Source organism: Ranitomeya imitator, unplaced genomic scaffold (genome assembly GCF_032444005.1).
Source record: "Ranitomeya imitator isolate aRanImi1 unplaced genomic scaffold, aRanImi1.pri SCAFFOLD_1619, whole genome shotgun sequence".
NCBI classification, from domain to species: Eukaryota; Metazoa; Chordata; class Amphibia; order Anura; family Dendrobatidae; genus Ranitomeya; species Ranitomeya imitator.
In genome coordinates, this window is record NW_027193743.1 from 14777 (window position 1) to 30264 (window position 15488).

General features: G+C 46.1%; 1 protein-coding gene across 1 annotated transcript; it reads left to right on the forward strand.

Moving 5' to 3' along the window:
• Positions 1-11996: 11996 nt before the first annotated feature.
• On the forward strand, positions 11997-14989 carry LOC138654170 (CDP-diacylglycerol--inositol 3-phosphatidyltransferase-like). The gene is made up of 5 exons (XM_069743395.1): positions 11997-12180; positions 12281-12434; positions 12519-12600; positions 12675-12756; positions 12841-14989. The coding sequence occupies exons 1-5, from the start codon at positions 11997-11999 to the stop codon at positions 13008-13010; spliced, it is 672 nt and encodes a 223-aa protein (XP_069599496.1). The 3' UTR covers positions 13011-14989.
• The last annotated feature ends 499 nt before the right edge of the window (positions 14990-15488 follow it).

Here is a 15488-nt window from a genome sequence, read left to right on the forward strand (position 1 = left end):
ATAGTGAGTGCAGCTCTGGAGTATAATACAGGATGTAACTCAGGATCAGTAATGTAATGTATGTACACAGTGACTGCACCAGCAGAATAGTGAGTGCAGCTCTGGGGTATAATACAGGATATAACTCAGGATCAGTAATGTAATATATATACACACTGACTGCACCAGCAGAATAGTGAGTGCAGCTCTGGGGTATAATACAGGATGTAACTCAGGATCAGTAATGTAATGTATGTACACAGTGACTGCACCAGCAGAATAGTGAGTGCAGCTCTGGGGTATAATACAGGAGGTAACTCAGGATCAGTAACGTAATGTATGTACACAGTGACTGCACCAGCAGAATAGTGAGTGCAGCTCTGGGGTATAATACAGGCTGTAACTCAGGATCAGTAACGTAATGTATGTACACAGTGACTGCACCAGCAGAATAGTGAGTGCAGCTCTGAGTATAATACAGGAGGTAACTCAGGATCAGTAATGTAATGTATGTACACAGTGACTGCACCAGCAGAATAGTGAGTGGAGCTCTGGGGTATAATACAGGATGTAACTCAGGATCAGTAATGTAATGTATGTACACAGTGACTGCACCAGCAGAATAGTGAGTGCAGCTCTGGGTTATAATACAGGAGGTAACTCAGGATCAGTAATGTAATGTATGTACACAGTGACTGCACCAGCAGAATAGTGAGTGCAGCTCTGGAGTATAATACAGGAGGTAACTCAGGATCAGTAATGTAATGTATGTACACAGTGACTGCACCAGCAGAATAGTGAGTGGAGCTCTGGGGTATAACACAGGAGGTAACTCAGGATCAGTAATGTAATGTATGTACACAGTGACTGCACCAGCAGAATAGTCAGTGGAGCTCCGGGGTATAATACAGGAGGTAACTCAGGATCAGTAATGTAATGTATGTACACAGTGACTGCACCAGCAGAATAGTGAGTGGAGCTCCGGGGTATAATACAGGATGTAACTCAGGATCAGTAATGTAATGTATGTACACAGTGACTGCACCAGCAGAATAGTGAGTGCAGCTCCGGGGTATAATACAGGATGTAACTCAGGATCAGTAATGTAATGTATGTACACAGTGACTGCACCAGCAGAATAGTGAGTGCAGCTCTGGGTATAACACAGGAGGTAACTCAGGATCAGTAATGTAATGTATGTACACAGTGACTGCACCAGCAGAATAGTGAGTGCAGCTCTGGGTATAATACAGGAGGTAACTCAGGATCAGTAATGTAATGTATGTACACAGTGACTGCACCAGCAGAATAGTGAGTGGAGCTCTGGGGTATAATACAGGATGTAACTCAGGATCAGTAATGTAATGTATGTACACAGTGACTGCACCAGCAGAATAGTGAGTGCAGCTCCGGGGTATAATACAGGATGTAACTCAGGACAGTAATGTAATGTATGTACACAGTGACTGCACCAGCAGAATAGTGAGTGCAGCTCTGGAGTATAATACAGGATGTAACTCAGGATCAGTAATGTAATGTATGTACACAGTGACTGCACCAGCAGAATAGTGAGTGCAGCTCTGGAGTATAATACAGGATGTAACTCAGGATCAGTAATGTAATGTATGTACACAGTGACTGCACCAGCAGAATAGTGAGTGCAGCTCTGGAGTATAATACAGGATGTAACTCAGGATCAGTAATGTAATGTATGTACACAGTGACTGCACCAGCAGAATAGTGAGTGCAGCTCTGGAGTATAATACAGGATGTAACTCAGGATCAGTAATGTAATGTATGTACACAGTGACTGCACCAGCAGAATAGTGAGTGCAGCTCTGGAGTATAATACAGGATGTAACTCAGGATCAGTAATGTAATGTATGTACACAGTGACTGCACCAGCAGAATAGTGAGTGCAGCTCTGGAGTATAATACAGGAGTGTAACTCAGGATCAGTAATGTAATGTATGTACACAGTGACTGCACCAGCAGAATAGTGAGTGCAGCTCTGGAGTATAATACAGGATGTAACTCAGGATCAGTAATGTAATGTATGTACACAGTGACTGCACCAGCAGAATAGTGAGTGCAGCTCTGGAGTATAATACAGGATGTAACTCAGGATCAGTAATGTAATGTATGTCACACAGTGACTGCACCAGCAGAATAGTGAGTGCAGCTCTGGAGTATAATACAGGATGTAACTCAGGATCAGTAATGTAATGTATGTACACAGTGACTGCACCAGCAGAATAGTGAGTGCAGCTCTGGAGTATAATACAGGATGTAACTCAGGATCAGTAATGTAATGTATGTACACAGTGACTGCACCAGCAGAATAGTGAGTGCAGCTCTGGAGTATAATACAGGATGTAACTCAGGATCAGTAATGTAATGTATGTACACAGTGACTGCACCAGCAGAATAGTGAGTGCAGCTCTGGAGTATAATACAGGATGTAACTCAGGATCAGTAATGTAATGTATGTACACAGTGACTGCACCAGCAGAATAGTGAGTGCAGCTCTGGAGTATAATACAGGATGGTAACTCAGGATCAGTAATGTAATGTATGTACACAGTGACTGCACCAGCAGAATAGTGAGTGCAGCTCTGGAGTATAATACAGGATGTAACTCAGGATCAGTAATGTAATGTATGTACACAGTGACTGCACCAGCAGAATAGTGAGTGCAGCTCTGGAGTATAATACAGGATGTAACTCAGGATCAGTAATGTAATGTATGTACACAGTGACTGCACCAGCAGAATAGTGAGTGCAGCTCTGGAGTATAATACAGGATGTAACTCAGGATCAGTAATGTAATGTATGTACACAGTGACTGCACCAGCAGAATAGTGAGTGCAGCTCTGGAGTATAATACAGGATGTAACTCAGGATCAGTAATGTAATGTATGTACACAGTGACTGCACCAGCAGAATAGTGAGTGCAGCTCTGGAGTATAATACAGGATGTAACTCAGGATCAGTAATGTAATGTATGTACACAGTGACTGCACCAGCAGAATAGTGAGTGCAGCTCTGGAGTATAATACAGGATGTAACTCAGGATCAGTAATGTAATGTATGTACACAGTGACTGCACCAGCAGAATAGTGAGTGCAGCTCTGGAGTATAATACAGGATGTAAACTCAGGATCAGTAATGTAATGTATGTACACAGTGACTGCACCAGCAGAATAGTGAGTGCAGCTCTGGAGTATAATACAGGATGTAACTCAGGATCAGTAATGTAATGTATGTACACAGTGACTGCACCAGCAGAATAGTGAGTGCAGCTCTGGAGTATAATACAGGATGTAACTCAGGATCAGTAATGTAATGTATGTACACAGTGACTGCACCAGCAGAATAGTGAGTGCAGCTCTGGAGTATAATACAGGATGTAACTCAGGATCAGTAATGTAATGTATGTACACAGTGACTGCACCAGCAGAATAGTGAGTGCAGCTCTGGAGTATAATACAGGATGTAACTCAGGATCAGTAATGTAATGTATGTACACAGTGACTGCACCAGCAGAATAGTGAGTGCAGCTCTGGAGTATAATACAGGATGTAACTCAGGATCAGTAATGTAATGTATGTACACAGTGACTGCACCAGCAGAATAGTGAGTGCAGCTCTGGAGTATAATACAGGATGTAACTCAGGATCAGTAATGTAATGTATGTACACAGTGACTGCACCAGCAGAATAGTGAGTGCAGCTCTGGAGTATAATACAGGATGTAACTCAGGATCAGTAATGTAATGTATGTACACAGTGACTGCACCAGCAGAATAGTGAGTGCAGCTCTGGAGTATAATACAGGATGTAACTCAGGATCAGTAATGTAATGTATGTACACAGTGACTGCACCAGCAGAATAGTGAGTGCAGCTCTGGAGTATAATACAGGATGTAACTCAGGATCAGTAATGTAATGTATGTACACAGTGACTGCACCAGCAGAATAGTGAGTGCAGCTCTGGAGTATAATACAGGATGTAACTCAGGATCAGTAATGTAATGTATGTACACAGTGACTGCACCAGCAGAATAGTGAGTGCAGCTCTGGAGTATAATACAGGAGGTAACTCAGGATCAGTAATGTAATGTATGTACACAGTGACTGCACCAGCAGAATAGTGAGTGCAGCTCTGGAGTATAATACAGGATGTAACTCAGGATCAGTAATGTAATGTATGTACACAGTGACTGCACCAGCAGAATAGTGAGTGCAGCTCTGGAGTATAATACAGGATGTAACTCAGGATCAGTAATGTAATGTATGTACACAGTGACTGCACCAGCAGAATAGTGAGTGCAGCTCTGGAGTATAATACAGGAGGTAACTCAGGATCAGTAATGTATGTACACAGTGACTGCACCAGCAGAATAGTGAGTGCAGCTCTGGGGTATAATACAGGAGGTAACTCAGGATCAGTAATGTAATGTATGTACACAGTGACTGCACCAGCAGAATAGTGAGTGCAGCTCTGGAGTATAATACAGGATGTAACTCAGGATCAGTAATGTAATGTATGTACACAGTGACTGCACCAGCAGAATAGTGAGTGCAGCTCTGGGGTATAATACAGGATGTAACTCAGGATCAGTAATGTAATGTATGTACACAGTGACTGCACCAGCAGAATAGTGAGTGCAGCTCTGGAGTATAATACAGGATGTATCTCAGGATCAGTAATGTAATGTATGTACACAGTGACTGCACCAGCAGAATAGTGAGTGCAGCTCTGGAGTATAATACAGGAGGTAACTCAGGATCAGTAATGTAATGTATGTACACAGTGACTGCACCAGCAGAATAGTGAGTGCAGCTCTGGGGTATAATACAGGACGTAACTCAGGATCAGTAATGTAATGTATGTGCACAGTGACTGCACCAGCAGTATAGTGAGTGCAGCTCTGGAGTATAATACAGGATGTAACTCAGGATCAGTAATGTAATGTATGTACACAGTGACTGCACCAGCAGAATAGTGAGTGCAGCTCTGGGGTATAATACAGGATGTAACTCTGGATCAGTAATGTAATGTGTGTACACAGTGACTGCACCAGCAGAATAGTGAGTGCAGCTCTGGAGTATAATACAGGATATAACTCAGGATCAGTAATGTAATGTATGTACACAGTGACTGCACCAGCAGAATAGCGAGTGCAGCTCTGGAGTATAATACTGAATGTAACTCCGGATCAGTAATGTAATGTATGTACACAGTGACTGCACCAGCAGAATAGTGAGTGCAGCTCTGGAGTATAATACAGGATGTAACTCAGGATCAGTAATGTAATGTATGTACACAGTGACTGCACCAGCAGAATAGTGAGTGCAGCTCTGGGGTATAATACAGGAGGTAACTCAGGATCAGTAATGTAATGTATGTACACAGTGACTGCACCAGCAGAATAGTGAGTGCAGCTCTGGAGTATAATACAGGATGTAACTCAGGATCAGTAATGTAATGTATGTACACAGTGACTGCACCAGCAGAATAGTGAGTGCAGCTCTGGGGTATAATACAGGAGGTAACTCAGGATCAGTAATGTAATGTATGTACACAGTGACTGCACCAGCAGAATAGTGAGTGCAGCTCTGGAGTATAATACAGGATGTAACTCAGGATCAGTAATGTAATGTATGTACACAGTGACTGCACCAGCAGAATAGTGAGTGCAGCTCTGGGGTATAATACAGGAGGTAACTCAGGATCAGTAATGTAATGTATGTACACAGTGACTGCACCAGCAGAATAGTGAGTGCAGCTCTGGGGTATAATACAGGATGTAACTCAGGATCAGTAATGTAATGTATGTACACAGTGACTGCACCAGCAGAATAGTGAGTGCAGCTCTGGAGTATAATACAGGATGTAACTCAGGATCAGTAATGTATGTACACAGTGACTGCACTAGCAGAATAGTGAGTGCAGCTCTGGGGTATAATACAGGATGTATCTCAGGATCAGTAATGTAATGTATGTACACAGTGACTGCACCAGCAGAATAGTGAGTGCAGCTCTGGAGTATAATACAGGAGGTAACTCAGGGTCAGTAATGTAATGTATGTACACAGTGACTGCACCAGCAGAATAGTGAGTGCAGCTCTGGGGTATAATACAGGATGTATCTCAGGATCAGTAATGTAATGTATGTACACAGTGACTGCACTAGCAGAATAGTGAGTGCAGCTCTGGAGTATAATACAGGAGGTAACTCAGGGTCAGTAATGTAATGTATGTACACAGTGACTGCACCAGCAGAATAGTGAGTGCAGCTCTGGAGTATAATACAGGATGTAACTCAGGATCAGTAATGTAATGTATGTACACAGTGACTGCACCAGCAGAATAGTGAGTGCAGCTCTGGAGTATAATACAGGATGTAACTCAGGATCAGTAATGTAATGTATGTACACAGTGACTGCACCAGCATAATAGTGAGTGCAGCTCTGGAGTATAATACAGGATGTAACTCAGGATCAGTAATGTAATGTATGTACACAGTGACTGCACCAGCAGAATAGTGAGTGCAGCTCTGGAGTATAATACAGGATGTAACTCAGGATCAGTCATGTAATGTATGTACACAGTGACTGCACCAGCAGAATAGTGAGTGCAGCTCTGGGGTATAATACAGGATGTAACTCAGGATCAGTAATGAAATGTATGTACACAGTGACTGCACCAGCAGAATAGTGACTGCAGCTCTGGGGTATAATACAGGATGTAACTCAGGATCAGTCATGTAATGTATGTACACAGTGACTGCACCAGCAGAATAGTGAGTGCAGCTCTGGAGTATAATACAGGATGTAACTCAGGATCAGTAATGTAATGTATGTACACAGTGACTGCACCAGCAGAATAGTGAGTGCAGCTCTGGAGTATAATACAGGAGGTAACTCAGGATCAGTAATGTAATGTATGTACACAGTGACTGCACCAGCAGAATAGTGAGTGCAGCTCTGGAGTATAATACAGGATGTAACTCAGGATCAGTAATGTAATGTATGTACACAGTGACTGCACCAGCAGAATAGTGAGTGCAGCTCTGGAGTATAATACAGGATGTAACTCAGGATCAGTAATGTAATGTATGTACACAGTGACTGCACCAGCAGAATAGTGAGTGCAGCTCTGGGGTATAATACAGGATGTAACTCAGGATCAGTAATGTAATGTATGTACACAGTGACTGCACCAGCAGAATAGTGAGTGCAGCTCTGGGGTATAATACAGGATGTAACTCAGGATCAGTAATGTAATGTATGTACACAGTGACTGCACCAGCAGAATAGTGAGTGCAGGTCTGGGGTATAATACAGGATGTAACTCAGGATCAGTAATGTAATGTATGTACACAGTGACTGCTCCAGCAGAATAGTGAGTGCAGCTCTCGAGTATAATACAGGAGGTAACTCAGGATCAGTAATGTAATGTATGTACACAGTGACTGCACCAGCAGAATAGTGAGTGCAGCTCTGGAGTATTATACAGGATGTAACTCAGGATCAGTAATGTAATGTATGTACACAGTGACTGCACCAGCAGAATAGTGAGTGCAGCTCTGGAGTATAATACAGGATGTAACTCAGGATCAGTAATGTAATGTATGTACACAGTGACTGCACCAGCAGAATAGTGAGTGCAGCTCTGGGGTATAATACAGGAGGTAACTCAGGATCAGTAATGTAATGTATGTACACAGTGACTGCACCAGCAGAATAGTGAGTGCAGCTCTGGAGTATAATACAGGATGTAACTCAGGATTAGTAATGTAATGTATGTACACAGTGACTGCACCAGCAGAATAGTGAGTGCAGCTCTGGGGTATAATACAGGATGTAACTCAGGATCAGTAATGTAATATATGTACACAGTGACTGCACCAGCAGAATAGTGAGTGCAGCTCTGGGGTATAATACAGGAGGTAACTCAGGATCAGTAATGTAATGTGTGTACACAGTGACTGCACCAGCAGAATAGTGAGTGCAGCTCTGGAGTATAATACAGGATGGAACTCAGGATTAGTAATGTAATGTATGTACACAGTGACTGCACCAGCAGAATAGTGAGTGCAGCTCTGGGGTATAATACAGGATGTAACTCAGGATCAGTAATGTAATGTATGTACACAGTGACTGCACCAGCAGAATAGTGAGTGCAGCTCTGGAGTATAATACAGGATGTAACTCGGGATCAGTAATGTATGTACACAGTGACTGCACCAGCAGAAAAGTGAGTGCAGCTCTGGAGTATAATACAGGATGTAACTCAGGATCAGTAATGTAATGTATGTACACAGTGACTGCACCAGCAGAATAGTGAGTGCAGCTCTGGGGTATAATACAGGATGTAACTCAGGATCAGTAATGTAATGTATGTACACAGTGACTGCACCAGCAGAATAGTGAGTGCAGCTCTGGAGTATAATACAGGATGTAACTCGGGATCAGTAATGTATGTACACAGTGACTGCACCAGCAGAATATTGAGTGCAGCTCTGAAGTATAATACAGGATGTAACTCAGGATCAGTAATGTAATGTATGTACACAGTGACTGCACCAGCAGCATAGTGAGTGCAGCTCTGGGGTATAATACAGGAGGTAACTCAGGATCAGTAATGTAATGTATGTACACAGTGACTGCACCAGCAGAATAGTGAGTGCAGCTCTGGGGTATAATACAGGAGGTAACTCAGGATCAGTAATGTAATGTGTGTACACAGTGACTGCACCAGCAGAATAGTGAGTGCAGCTCTGGAGTATAATACAGGATGGAACTCAGGATTAGTAATGTAATGTATGTACACAGTGACTGCACCAGCAGAATAGTGAGTGCAGCTCTGGGGTATAATACAGGATGTAACTCAGGATCAGTAATGTAATGTATGTACACAGTGACTGCACCAGCAGAATAGTGAGTGCAGCTCTGGAGTATAATACAGGATGTAACTCGGGATCAGTAATGTATGTACACAGTGACTGCACCAGCAGAAAAGTGAGTGCAGCTCTGGAGTATAATACAGGATGTAACTCAGGATCAGTAATGTAATGTATGTACACAGTGACTGCACCAGCAGAATAGTGAGTGCAGCTCTGGGGTATAATACAGGATGTAACTCAGGATCAGTAATGTAATGTATGTACACAGTGACTGCACCAGCAGAATAGTGAGTGCAGCTCTGGAGTATAATACAGGATGTAACTCGGGATCAGTAATGTATGTACACAGTGACTGCACCAGCAGAATATTGAGTGCAGCTCTGAAGTATAATACAGGATGTAACTCAGGATCAGTAATGTAATGTATGTACACAGTGACTGCACCAGCAGAATAGTGAGTGCAGCTCTGGGGTATAATACAGGAGGTAACTCAGGATCAGTAATGTAATGTATGTACACAGTGACTGCACCAGCAGAATAGTGAGTGCAGCTCTGGAGTATAATACAGGATGTAACTCAGGATTAGTAATGTAATGTATGTACACAGTGACTGCACCAGCAGAATAGTGAGTGCAGCTCTGGGGTATAATACAGGATGTAACTCAGGATCAGTAATGTAATGTATGTGCACAGTGACTGCACCAGCAGAATAGTGAGTGCAGCTCTGGGGTATAATACAGGAGGTAACTCAGGATCAGTAATGTATGTACACAGTGACTGCACCAGCAGAATAGTGAGTGCAGCTCTGGAGTATAATACAGGAGGTAACTCAGGATCAGTAATGTAATGTATGTACACAGTGACTGCACCAGCAGAATAGTGAGTGCAGCTCTGGGGTATAATACGGGATGTAACTCAGGATCAGTAATGTAATGTATGTGCACAGTGACTGCACCAGCAGAATAGTGAGTGCAGCTCTGGGGTATAATACAGGAGGTAACTCAGGATCAGTAATGTATGTACACAGTGACTGCACCAGCAGAATAGTGAGTGCAGCTCTGGAGTATAATACAGGAGGTAACTCAGGATCAGTAATGTAATGTATGTACACAGTGACTGCACCAGCAGAATAGTGAGTGCAGCTCTGGGGTATAATACAGGAGGTAACTCAGGATCAGTAATGTAATGTATGTACACAGTGACTGCACCAGCAGAATAGTGAGTGCAGCTCTGGGGTATAATACAGGATGTAACTCAGGATCAGTAATGTAATGTATGTACACAGTGACTGCACCAGCAGAATAGTGAGTGCAGCTCTGGAGTATAATACAGGAGGTAACTCAGGATCAGTAATGTAATGTATGTACACAGTGACTGCACCAGCAGAATAGTGAGTGCAGCTCTGGGGTATAATACGGGATGTAACTCAGGATCAGTAATGTATGTACACAGTGACTGCACCAGCAGAATAGTGAGTGCAGCTCTGGGGTATAATACAGGATCTAACTCAGGATCAGTAATGTATGTACACAGTGACTGCACCAGCAGAATAGTGAGTGCAGCTCTGGGGTATAATACAGGATGTAACTTCGGATCAGTAATGTAATGTATGTACACAGTGACTGCACCAGCAGAATAGTGAGTGCAGCTCTGGGGTATAATACAGGATGTAACTCAGGATCAGTAATGTATGTACACAGTGACTGCACCAGCAGAATAGTGAGTGCAGCTCTGGGGTATAATACAGGAGGTAACTCAGGATCAGTAATGTAATGTATGTACACAGTGACTGCACCAGCAGAATAGTGAGTGCAGCTCTGGAGTATAATACAGGATGTAACTCAGGATCAGTAATGTAATGTATGTACACAGTGACTGCACCAGCAGAATAGTGAGTGCAGCTCTGGAGTATAATACAGGAGGTAACTCAGGATCAGTAATGTAATGTATGTACACAGTGACTGCACCAGCAGAATAGTGAGTGCAGCTCTGGAGTATAATACAGGATGTAACTCAGGATCAGTAATGTAATGTATGTACACAGTGACTGCACCAGCAGAATAGTGAGTGCAGCTCTGGAGTATAATACAGGATGTAACTCCGGATCAGTAATGTAATGTATGTACACAGTGACTGCACCAGCAGAATAGTGAGTGCAGCTCTGGGGTATAATACAGGATGTAACTCAGGATCAGTAATGTATGTACACAGTGACTGCACCAGCAGAATAGTGAGTGCAGCTCTGGGGTATAATACAGGAGGTAACTCAGGATCAGTAATGTAATGTATGTACACAGTGACTGCACCATCAGAATAGTGAGTGCAGCTCTGGGGTATAATACAGGATGTAACTCAGGATCAGTAATGTAATGTATGTACACAGTGACTGCACCAGCAGAATAGTGAGTGCAGCTCTGGAGTATAATACAGGATGTAACTCCGGATCAGTAATGTAATGTATGTACACAGTGACTGCACCAGCAGAATAGTGAGTGCAGCTCTGGGGTATAATACAGGAGGTAACTCAGGATCAGTAATGTAATGTATGTACACAGTGACTGCACCAGCAGAATAGTGAGTGCAGCTCTGGGGTATAATACAGGATGTAACTCAGGATCAGTAATGTATGTACACAGTGACTGCACCAGCAGAATAGTGAGTGCAGCTCTGGGGTATAATACAGGAGGTAACTCAGGATCAGTAATGTAATGTATGTACACAGTGACTGCACCAGCAGAATAGTGAGTGCAGCTCTGGAGTATAATACAGGATGTAACTCAGGATCAGTAATGTATGTACACAGTGACTGCACCAGCAGAATAGTGAGTGCAGCTCTGGGGTATAATACAGGAGGTAACTCAGGATCAGTAATGTATGTACACAGTGACTGCACCAGCAGAATAGTGAGTGCAGCTCTGGGGTATAATACAGGAGGTAACTCAGGATCAGTAATGTAATGTATGTACACAGTGACTGCACCAGCAGAATAGTGAGTGCAGCTCTGGGGTATAATACAGGAGGTAACTCAGGATCAGTAATGTAATGTATGTACACAGTGACTGCACCAGCAGAATAGTGAGTGCAGCTCTGGAGTAGAGACATGATGGTTCTTGTGGTGTCACCCTGTTCCCTCTGCTCTCGCCCTTCTGCAGGTTATGTCCGGATCCTTTTTGCCTTCGTGGCTTTCTATTTCATGCCGACCTCCCCCCTGGTGGCTTCCACCTTCTATCTGCTCAGTGGTCTCCTGGACGCCTTTGATGGACACGCCGCTCGAGCTCTGAATCAAGGTGCGGCCATGTTTGCTCTTATTGACCTGTAATCAGTTCTCAGTGCTGACGATGCAGATCACAGACAGGAGCAGAAATCCGACATGTTCCTTTTCCCCAGGCACCAAGTTTGGAGCCATGCTGGACATGCTGACTGACCGCTGCGCTACCATGTGCCTGCTGGTGAACCTGTCGCTGCTGTACCCGCCGTACACGCTGCTGTTCCAGCTGAGCATGAGCCTGGACATCGCCAGTCACTGGCTGCATCTCCACAGGTATCCGGTGCTGTGCTCAGTGTCGCCCCCTGCTGGAGAACACACTGGTCTGCCGTCTTATCTGCATCTTCTTGTTCTCCCCAGCTCCACCCTGAAGGGCAGCGACAGTCACAAGACCATCGACCTGTCGGGGAACCCCGTACTGCGGCTGTACTACACCTCCCGGGTAGGGGCACTGGGGAGTTTTCGGAGGTCTGTTTTGGTGGTTGATCGTTAGTTACTGACTTGTTTTTCTCGCAGCCGGTCCTGTTCTTCATGTGTGCCGGGAATGAGCTCTTCTACTGCATGTTATACCTGCTGCACTTCTCCGAGGGGCCAGCAGGTAGGCGCTGTTCTCCGTCTCTGTGCAGCCCTGTATCTGGGGTATAACATTTGGGGTGATCCTCTGTACTCCTGCCTTTCACAGTCACACTGGGGCCCCTCGGGGGAGTCGGCCTCTTCCGCCTCGTCGTCACGTTCTGCTGCCCGGTGTCTCTAGTGAAATCTCTCATCAGCCTCCTGCACCTGGTGACGGCGTCCTGCAACATGGCCGCCCTGGACCGCGCCGAGCGGGCGAGGAAGAAGCTGAAGGATTAAGGCGCGGGAGTGAAGTAATTTATTACCCGAGTGTTGGGTCTCGTATATCGTCCGCACAGACCTCCCTCCCCCACCGGGACCTCATTCCCAGGTTACCACCTCCCCCCAAAGCCACCGCCGCCTGGTGGTGGCATCAGGTATTACAGTCCATCCTGCTGCTCGTTGCTGTGTTATGGGGGCGCTGCTCGTGGATTTTATGGACCGCTGTTCCTGATCCTCAGTTTTCTGAACCTTTTTTATTGTAATTTTTTATTTGGTATCTTTAAATATTGTTTCATTGAATTGTTTTTAATGTTTGGACGTTGCCCCTATCTTGCTCCTGTCACGCAGAGCCAGCTCCTCACCCTCGGGGATCATGAGCAGCGATGTATGTGTGCAATGGTGGCATTTACAGGCAGCCAGTCTGCTGTCACATGTGTTCATACCACAGCCCCTCGTGTGTTCCCCCACCGCGGCCCCTCGTGTGTTCTCCCATCGCGGCCCCTCGTGTGTTCCCCCATCGCGGCCCCTCGTGTGTTCCCCCATCGCGGCCCCTCGTGTGTTCCCCCATCGCGGCCCCTCGTGTGGCTCCCACAGCAGCCCCTTGTGTTCCCCCACCGCGGCCCCTTGTGTGTTCTCCCATCGCGGCCCCTCGTGTGTTCCCCCATCGCGGCCCCTCGTGTGTTCCCCCATCGCGGCCCCTCGTGTGTTCCCCCATCGCGGCCCCTCGTGTGTTCCCCCATCGCGGCCCCTCGTGTGTTCCCCCATCGCGGCCCCTCGTGTGTTCCCCCATCGCGGCCCCTCGTGTGTTCCCCCATCGCGGCCCCTCGTGTGGCTCCCACAGCAGCCCCTTGTGTTCCCCCACCGCGGCTCCTCGTGTGCCCCGGCCCCTCGTTTGCCCCCACCGCGGTCCCTCGTGTTCCCTCGCCGCGGCCCCTCGTGTGCCCCCACCGTGGTCCCTCGTGTGCCCCTACCGCGGTCCCTCGTGTGCCCCCACCGCAGCCCCCTCACTGAGTAGCTCTTTACAGGGAGATGTGAATACCATATGTAGCAGAGGAGACAAGCAGCGAGCAATCTCAGCGGGTGCTGTCTGGGGTCAGCGCTGGTTATTGGGGGGAAGGCAGAGGAAAGTCTCAGGGAAACGCCATTAGTTCACAGGAGTAAAAGTACCAAAAACAGCGCCCCCCCCCCATCCATGGATTGTGTCCGGTATTGCAATATTCGCACTGGTTTGGGATGAAGCCCGCCACATGTCTCCGATCCCGGACGAGGCTTTTAAATCCTATGTTGAATCCTTTCCTTCACTTATATTATGATGAGTAGAAAGCTTCCCCTCGTCCGGCGTCCACTTTTGCAGACCTCAAATGCCGGCGTCCGGGGTGGTTCTTATTGCAATTATTCAGCCCCTGCACGGTCACGACATTGTGCGCTTAGTGCAGATTTCACTTTCCATCTCTACTTACGTGGTTCCATCCGGAGCTGCATTCACAATTCTGCCGCTGGTGATCATCAGGACTGTACTGACAGACGCTGAAGCCCCACGATGCACGATGAGCTATGAATATTGTACTGTACCCGATGTAAAATACTATTACCCATAATGCACTACAGCCGAGCATGCTCTGCGAGAGGCGCTGACGACGCAGTGCCGGCCGAATTGTGATTGCAGCTCTGGCTGCACCTCGTTCAGTGCAGCACATGAGATTTAGAAGTGGAGCGATACCCGTACACCGTCATGGCGACATTCCTGCCGTTTGTAGTACGCAGTGATAATTCTGAGGTTTTAATTCTCTATTATTTTATGGGACCAGATCAGAGGATCTCCACGGCGCAGTGTCGGTGCTCAGCGGCACACAGCCGGCGCCCTGCGTAGTATCCGGGTACTTGTGGTAGTTCTGTATCCCGTTGTCTCCGGTAGCCGAGCGTCGCGCCGTCTCCCTGCCCCCGCTGTATCATTCCTCCAATCACGCTGTACATTATAATAAAGATTTCTGATATCACGTGTGTATCGGGGTCTCTGCGACTAACGGCCGCCTTCCGATAGACCGCCGGGGAGCGAGAACCAACAGAGGAGATGTCGTCCACAGCAGATTTACTCTGGAGGGGTAAAGCCCAAGGAGGGCACCAGAGAAGAAGCTCTGACCTGCCCCCGCTCACTGTGACGCAGGACGCCTCCCCTTCCTGTATGACCCGTCTATTCCCAGCTCCGGGCACAAGGAGGTGACGGCCAGGACTGCGAAGAGGGAGAAGCGGCCTCCATCCCAGGGGGATCTGCTCTGAGGTCCCCCTCTATGTGCAGCCGGCAGGTACAGCAGAGGCCCCGCCCCCTCTTATGTCATAGAAGAACTGATGATGTCATCAGTGGGCGGGGCCTCTCTTACGAGGTCACCACACGTCATACATCTGCTGTAGGCTCATGGGGAGAATTTTATCAGATTTTTTTTTTTTTTTTTTATGGAACAACATTGTAAATATTTCTGACGTTTCACCGCCATTTGT